The 8,708-nt window shown below is 41.4% G+C and overlaps 1 protein-coding gene across 1 annotated transcript; it reads right to left on the bottom strand.

The window, feature by feature from the left end:
• Positions 1-62: 62 nt before the first annotated feature.
• On the bottom strand, positions 63-3,170 carry LOC109876708 (uncharacterized). The gene is made up of 4 exons (XM_020469107.2): positions 2,766-3,170; positions 2,300-2,566; positions 1,980-2,086; positions 63-1,505 (listed from the first exon to the last, which is right to left on the bottom strand). The coding sequence occupies exons 1-4, from the start codon at positions 3,056-3,058 to the stop codon at positions 1,264-1,266; spliced, it is 909 nt and encodes a 302-aa protein (XP_020324696.2). The 5' UTR covers positions 3,059-3,170; the 3' UTR covers positions 63-1,263.
• Positions 3,171-8,708: the final 5,538 nt, after the last annotated feature.

The following is an 8,708-nucleotide window of genomic DNA, read 5'->3' as shown; positions in this document are numbered from 1 at the left end:
TACATCGCTGTTGCTAGGCAGAAACATCATTGGTTCCTCTCTGGTGTAGTTATAGCACTGCCTGATACTAAAACCTTCATGCATGGAAGTATATGTGTGAAATAGGACTGCAGTATGTTAGAGTTGCGTCAATTCGAATCTGGTATCAGGATAAATATGACAATGAGTGACCGATTGTATACTATGTTTTTTAGTAGCTAAGCAATAAATGGTAAATGCAATTTTCGTATATACGGGCTCTCTGTCCCACCTCGCAGGGCAAAACAGAGAACTGACTTGTTCCTGACAAAATATTATAATATACCCTGATGACAGTAGTAGTTACGGCTTCCGAGCCGGCCTGTCAGAGTAGAGACTGGGCGTGGTTTAAACTCACCAGCCTATCGTTGATTGTTGTCGTACGAGCTGGTACCAGCCCCCGGGCGCTCCAGCCGATAGATGTAACTTGCTGTGTCGAGTATCCATGCGCTCATTCCCTAGATACCGTTATCACATATCTGGTTTCTGTTATTGTTAAGTTTGAGTTCTAACAAAAACAGTCTGTGGTTTGCTACACTACGTTCTGTATGTGTCCGTTTTTATGTTATTCTGTATTTTTCCATCATGAGAAAGGCCCATGGCCCTGAAACTGTTAACAATGTTTCAAGTTAGCTATGTTGCATAACACCTACATACATACACAAGCCAACAGCAGATAATATTCAATCACATATATGGTAACAGGCTATAGTGCATAACACAGAATCCTCATAAGTAGGAGAGTCGTTGTGGTGGGTCTCTCTGGCCTGCCTCCCAGAGGTTTCTTATCACTTCATTTGTTGACTTGACCTCGAGATGCATTCCTTACCCCTCCCTAGTTCCTCAGCTGGCCTGCCTTATCAGAGACTAACTATTGCCCTTCGACTCCCTCCTTAGAAACATGGAGCAGAATATGAACTTTCTGCACTGTAACTTTCCATAAGTCCCTATCTACCCTTCCTTGACCCCAGCATATACATTCCTTATACATGCAAATTAATCAACGAGTTCTAGAATGGCAACATGAATTAGTATATTTCAAACTAGAATCCAACTATACTGAATTCCATAATTTGCATATCATAGAAACGTTTTTAACTTGGGAACTCCCGTTACACGGAACCCAAACATCTATGCAGGTGCGCTATCGTACATAAATGTATTTCACAATGTATTTTGCGATGTTAGCATGTTAGATTACACAATCTGTATTTACTCTGTGTTGGCTGAGTTTGTTTGCCATTTCTACCACCGGAAAACATGAGCATGACGTTTAATGTAATCAAGGATCTCCTTATACTCTTGGGTATCCCGGTCCAGGTGCATCTCTTTTTCCACCCATGAAATGAGGTTTATTGCTTGATTCTTGTTGATTATCCCCTTCCTGTGGTACGCTTCGACCAGCTCAATGTAGCCATATCTGTAGTAGTGCCTTGTTCCTTCATCAGACATGTCAATGTTACCATCGGTATATGGTGTGGCCAATCCTAGAATAAGTACATCGTTTCAAATAGGGAAAATGTGAACTTTAAGGTGGCATTTTACTCAAAAAGCAATTATGCATTTTTATTTTTATGTTTAAAAAATATGTTTTTCATTAGTCCATTTTTTATGAAATCCCAAATTGTCCCACACATTCAAGGCATTTAGCTTCAAGTCGCCAGGAAAGCAAGAGCAAGTGTTGATAACAGTATTCTAGGAACTAAACACATTTCTATTAGTCTAGCTCTGATGCTCCATTATTCAAAATTATGATATTCTGAGACCATATCAATGGTGGACTGGTGAGAAATATACTGTATGCATATCTTAGTTTTTTTGTAAAATACTCCTAATATAATATACTGGCAAACTCAGCGACTAAGACAAACTTAGTGAACATTTTACTTTTGTAAGCGACACTAAAGATCTACAGTGTCTACTGTAAAATGAGGGGTCAGGAAAATAATCCATGTTTTTACCTGCGTCTTCTCTGAGCTGCCAGGAAGATATAGGATGACCCATGATAAAAGCCTTCCTCAGCATAAGTGCAGCATCTCCGTCTATGATTGTCTCTGCCAGCAGACGACTAGAACACAGAAAACATGACAACGGAAAAGGTGATGACCACACCTATGTTTTGATGGCTGAGAATAACTACGGTGCCATGTATGACGTTACACATCATCATCATGGTGGCCATTTTGCTATTCTGCCTTAACTGGACAATGTATTTTCCTTCATATCTGCTAAACCATACAGGATAACACAGAAAAGTTGTTGCCTACTCTAAAGCATTCACCTGGATACTTGAGATTCCCTGCTGTTTCCAGTAGTCAGAGCATCTCTGTGATCCTGGTAAAGAACCCTCATGGTTAACAGGTTCTGTCCAGTTGGGTCATAATCAAGGCTCATGATCATCTCATGAAGCCTTGGATTCACTTGTAGGAGACGATCCAGTCGTTCATGGTTTCGGGCTATCCTCAGAGAAGCCAATGGTGGAATATGGTCTGCCTCTGCCATGCGAAAGTTACCCAGACCAAACTGAGATGGTCTACCTTTTTTAACACTTATGAGGATAGAACAGGAAGTATCAGTGGGCTAACATCATTCTTGTGTCAATTCAAAAGGAATTATACAATGTAATAGGAATTATATCATGAAAATAATGGCCTAGGGTAGGCCTATCCATGCTCTTATGAATAAAAAGGCACATTGTACTCAGTAAAGAAGACTTGATAGAAATATGTAAAAAATGATAGACCTACTTTTTATAAGTGTCAACCACTCCAAGGCCGTAAGCAATTATGATGGTAGTTTCATTGCTGCTCTGCTGTCCTTCTGTCTTCTTGCTGGCAGCATTTCCAGTGGGTTCATTTCCAGAAGCTTTATTTGACTTTACCTTCACGGAACGTGTTATTATGGGACTTCCTGGATGATACGAAGGTTTCTTATGAATCGCCTTAATCAATATAATCCCCCCTACTGCGACTGTTCCCAATGCTACTGGAAACGCAAGGGGCCCCAAAAACGGTATCAGACCCAAGGCTGGAAGACCCATTTCAACTCTTGGTAGCCGACAATGTCTTGTAGCCCAACTCTGGTTTCTCAGCAAATGTCCTCTCTGAGTTGAGCTCTTATACTCTTGACGCAGTTAGAAATGTTTGCCAGATGGCACAGAACAGTGGTGGTGCTGTAGAGCAGCAAATGACCAATGAGTCATGAAGTTTATAAATAGGCCTCTTTGTTTGTGTTGGAAAAGGCAGGCCATGGGGAGGAATGCTCAAACTTGGAATTGCTGGAGAAGAGCTCATATCCACATTTTGAACTTATGTACTTTAAGGGAGAACTTGTAGGATAGTAAGGGTTTGAACAGGGGTTTATTAAGTGGGTGGGGCGATGTTCTGAGTGTTCCATATAGAAATGCAATGTATAGAGCAGCTCACATGATGCCCTACTGTTTATGACTGAGAACCATGCCTGTTCCACACTTTCTATCTAAATGTTCTAGAATGGAACAGCCCAAGGTGTATAGTTATGAAGTGGTTCATTTATAAATGCTACAGTAGAATAAAGTGCTTCAAGCAAACACTGTTGGTGAAGAATCACTAACATAATGACAACATCCTTCCCTGACAACATCCTTTCCTTCCCTAGCATCCTTCCTTGACCAAACGTTTGGGCCTGTGTTATTTACATACAAGTCAGACACGCAGCTGATCTACATATATATCTACTAGGTCTATATACAGTATTTATATTTTATGAACGTGTTTTTAAAAGCTTGGTACAAACCTTTCCATTTCCTTGGTTAATAACCTCTTAGAGTTTTAAAGCCTTTGGAAGGAAGGATCCACTACTGGTACACTGCTGTGCATTATCAACCAAACACCTAAAACATCATCTGTGGTACAGATGGTGCAATTTTGAAATGTGGTTGTGCATCAGCAGTCACCTACAATTAGCCAATGTCAGCTACATGAGTCTAGGGCCAGCTGTCTAAACTTGTAGTCAGCATGGTAAAGGTTTGTAAGGTTTGAAATGTAAAGGTTTATTCCAACCTTTTAAAAACAGGTTCATAAAATATAAATTCCTACCTTTTTTAAAGGTATAGATTAGGGCCTAATGTATTTATTTAAATTGGCTGATTTCCTTATATGAACGGTAAGTAAGTACAAACTTTGAAATTGTTGCAAGTTGAGTTTCTATTTATTTTCAGTATATATAAAGAGACTATTGGGGGTCGGGGTAACAGAATGTTTTTGAACGAGGCAAGGTCACAGGATTCACAACCATTGGATGACTCCATGGAGGGGTTGTCGTGATTGGCCCAAGTCCTGGTGACCTAATGATTCCTCCAGTCCCCCAGCAGGACTCTGCTGGTCGTAAAACAAAGAATCAGAAGGAGAAAAATCATCATCAGCAGAAGAAGAGCCAGCCTCGAGCAGCTGGAATACAGCCTGACCCATTAAAAGTACAGATATTCTGCTGCAGGAGGGTGGAAGTTCACCTTATATGGAAGCAACCTGTTGAACTCAAGCCCTGGGTCAGAGCTGATAGAGCTGTAGAACAGCAGGTGGGAGGAGACATCCCCGTGGGTCGTCGTCATGTGTGAAGGGGAAAGGTGTCATCTAACTTTGTTTAATGAACAGCATCACGTGAAGGAAATAATGTGTTGTATAACTCTATTTGAGGAAGGCAGGGGCTTCATTGCCAGAAGAGTGCAGAATGTGGGGCATTGACACCTTGAAGTGTTGTAATGAGGAAAGCTATAGGGTAAGATAGAACTATTAAAAGTCATTGTAAAGGTTTTGTGAAAGAGAGTTAAAGAAGCAAACAACCTCTTCTGAAAGAACCAAATTGTATTGAAAAAATATATATACAGTATATATATCACTTGTGAAACCAAACATGAAGTCTTACTAGTTTTCCCTAACTAGTTACTCTATTGGTTGAATAAAGTGTTCAGGAGAAAAGGGAACACTGACAACAACCTTAGCTTAAGGGGCTCTACCATAGGTAGCCCATTACCAGACCATTATTGTGGGCTCAAGCAGGAAATCAAAAGGGGCTTGGTGTTTAAGGCACACATAAAGGACACTGGGAGTCTAGCCTGTTGAGCCTTAGTCCGTTGCCCAGACGAAGTGCTGAACCCCTGCCTTTGACCAGAGAAAACTGGTTGAAGCCTGATACGCAGGACTTATCGAGTGTGACCCACCCGTGAGCGTATTCTCCGGTCAGGTAAACAGGGAGGACCCGCCGTTAGCAAGAGAGTCTGAGATTATAACATGCCAGCAGCTCCTTGTCAACAGGAGAGGGAGGAATTAGACAGAACACAGAGCTGGGGAACATCGCAGAAAAGTCCAATATACTGATTGACACATCTCTGCCACCTGTAACACAGAAAACATCGCAGAAAAGTCCAATATAATGATTGACACATCTCTGCCACCTGTAACACAGAAAACATCACAGAAAAGTCCAATACACTGATTGACACATATCTGCGCCACCTATTACACAGAAAACATCACAGCAAAGTCCAAAATACTGATTGACACATCTCTGCCACCTATAACACAGAAAACATCACAGAAAAGTCCAATATACTGATTGACACATCTCTGCCACCTGTAACACAGAAAACATCACAGAAAAACCCACCCCCCTGGCACCTACTACCATATCCCGTTCAAAGCCACTTCAATATTTTGTCTTGGCCATTCACCTGATGGTTTATTATGGACCCTTAAAATAAAGTGTTACCCATCAGATCCTACTTGTAAATGAATAAACATTTATATTTGACAAAGAAGAAAATCACTGAATAAATGCCTTATAGATGACAATTGGCTTATATAATACCTTATCACAGCCTAACTACATATTTCAAATGATTCCCTGTCATGTGTTCCCCCCTGCCCACTTAGCTAAGGGATTAAATATTAGGCTACCAATAACTGAATAGAAGAAAACAGAGAGAGAGAAGGAGATAGAGAGATTGTCAGTCCCTTGATGTTTGGGCTGTATAATACAGACAATGGATACATTAAGGAACTGGCTCTTTCTCTCTCTGTCTCTCTGTTTTCTCTTATTGAATTCAATATGAAACCTTCTGTGTTTGTCATAGAACGATGCCAGGACTAGTTTAAGTGGATGTAGATCGTTTTCCAGCATTGTGCTTCGTCTGAGTATCTGTCTGCCAAGAAGTGACGGGCCTTTCAGCGAATGAAATAGATGGGACTTTCCAGTCTCCAGTGGAAGTGGCTATGTAATGTAATCCAACACCAAAGTCTCTCTTTACCAGAGATCATAAACTAAGACCCACTCGCTGGCTGAAGAGACTGAGATTCAGAAGTGAATAAACATTGATAAAACAATTGAAATACACACAGTTCCCGAATTGAACATTAACAGAGGATTATTTGGCAATTATTATTCATTAATTTAGTGTTTCTTGTCATACGTGGTGACTTGTATTTAATAGAAAGCAGTAGCACTTTATTTAATGTCTAATAGATGGCTATTGGCTTATGTGTTATAAAAGGCAATCTAACTACTTTTTAGGCTATTAATCCCAGGACACTTCATGCACTGTCCTGCACACCTTCAGCAGCACAGAGACTCCAGACAATCCTACTGCTCTACCATCACTGTGACTCCCTACCCCTGCTGCTCACCTTACTGTATATATATATATATCTACCTTAACATTGGAGAGGGGAGCTGGGGAGCAGGGTCAGAGTACATTCTATAGTACTCTATATCAGAGGAGAATACAAAAGACCCTCCTTAACCCTCCATTAGTGTCTTTGTGTTGTTTTATAAAATGAGTTATATTCTACACAGGAGAACTCTTTCTGCTCACAGAGGTCAAACACACTGAATTCCCACCTTGAGGGATGAATTTGAGTGAGCTGCTGAATATTCAGGAGTAGCAGAGTCCCTCTCTTGCTCCGTCGTATCAGAACTCATGACCCAGTCCATTTCCACACAACAGACCTGAAACAAACCACATCCAGGAAGGATTCCCTCTGTTTTAACATTCTGTATCCTTGTTAAAAGGGGACACATCAAACATGTTAAATACCTTCTGTTGTAAAATGAGTTGGTGGAAAACTAAAACCTCCACTGACAACAATCACACGAAGTCACAAACAACCCCTACACACGTTAGGCCTCCTATAGGTCATAAGGGTGAATCAGTCCCTCTCTGACTGCACACACAACACACCTTCACTGGTCCCCAATTCTCAGGGGATTTGGACACACTGTCCTGGTGGATGGTCTGAGAGAAAGCAGGCCATGTTGAGGAATGCTGGAGAAGAGCTCATATCCCCATTCTGAACATACAGTGAGCTCTACATGTATTGGGACAGTGACACGTGTTGTTGTTTTGGCTCTGTACTCCAGCACTTTGGACTTGAAGTGATTCAATGGCTTTGAGGGTATTTCAATCCATATTCGGTGATTAGGGGCGGCAGGGTAGCCTAGTGGTTAGAGCGGTGGACTAGCAACCGGAAGGTTGCAAGTTCAAACCCCTGAGCTGACAAGGTACAAATCTGTTGTTCTGCCCCTGAACAGGCAGTTAACCCACTGTTCCTAGGCTGTCATTGAAAATAAGAATTTGTTCTTAACTGACTTGCCTGGTTAAATAAAGGTACAATAAGAGAAAAAAAAACATTTATAAATTATAGCAGTTTTTGTACATAGTCCCCCCATTTTAGGAGACCAGAAGTATTGGGACAAATTCACTTATATGTGTATTAAAGTAGTCAGAAGTTTAGTAATTGGTCCCATATTCCTAGCACACAATTTATTATTTTATTTGATTTCACCTTTATTTAACCAGGTGGGCCAGTTGAGAACAAGTTCTCATTTACAACTGAGACCTGGCCAAGATAAAGCAAAGCAGTGAGACACAAACAACAACACAGAGTTACACATGGAATAAACAAACATACAGTCAATAATACAATAGAAAAGTCTATATACAGTGTGTGCAAATGAGGTAAGATTAGGGAGGTAAGGCAATAAATAGGCCGTAGTGGTGAAGTAATTACAATTTAGCAAATAAACACTGGAGTGATAGATGTGCAGACGATGAATGTGCAAGAAAAAATTTGATCATATTACTCCAGTGCTAGCCTCTCTACACTGGCTTCCTGTCAAAGCATGGGCTGATTTCAAGGTTTTACTGCTAACCTACAAAGCATTACATGGGCTTGCTCCTACCTATCTCTCTGATTTGGTCCTGCCGTACATACCTACACGTACGCTACGGTCACAAGACACAGGCCTCCTAATTGTCCCTAGAATTTCTAAGCAAACAGCTGGAGGCCGGGCTTTCTCCTATAGAGCTCCATTTTTATGGAACGGTCTGCCTACCCATGTCAGAGACGCAAACTCGGTCTCAACCTTTAAGTCTTTACTGAAGACTCATCTCTTCAGTGGGTCATATGATTGAGTGTAGTCTGGCGCCGGAGTGGGAAGGTGAACAAAAAGGCTCTGGAGCAACGAACCGCCCTTGCTGTCTCTGCCTGGCCGGTTCCCCTCTTTCCAATGGGATTCTCTGCCTCTAACCCTATTACAGGGGCTGAGTCACTGGCTTACTGGGGCTCTCTCATGTCGTCCCTGGAAGGGGTGCATCACCTGAGTGGGTTGATTCACTGATGTGGTCATCCTGTCTGGGTTGGCGCCCCCCCTTGGGT

The sequence above is a fragment of the Oncorhynchus kisutch genome, unplaced genomic scaffold (assembly GCF_002021735.2).
Source record: "Oncorhynchus kisutch isolate 150728-3 unplaced genomic scaffold, Okis_V2 scaffold2150, whole genome shotgun sequence".
NCBI classification, from domain to species: Eukaryota; Metazoa; Chordata; class Actinopteri; order Salmoniformes; family Salmonidae; genus Oncorhynchus; species Oncorhynchus kisutch.
Note: the sequence above shows the minus strand (reverse complement) of the source record. Positions and strands in the feature narration are given on the sequence as shown.

What these genes read in the sequence shown, in the direction of transcription:
- LOC109876708 (XM_020469107.2), bottom strand. Translation starts at nt 3,058, where the DNA reads ATGGGTCTTCCAGCCTTGGGTCTGATACCGTTTTTGGGGCCCCTTGCG. An exon ending in GTGGTTGACACTTATAAAAA is followed by an intron (nt 2,567 to 2,765) that starts GTAGGTCTATCA and finishes TATCCTCATAAG; the next exon opens with TGTTAAAAAAGGTAGACCAT. An exon ending in AGGGAATCTCAAGTATCCAG is followed by an intron (nt 2,087 to 2,299) that starts GTGAATGCTTTA and finishes TCTGTGTTCTAG; the next exon opens with TCGTCTGCTGGCAGAGACAA.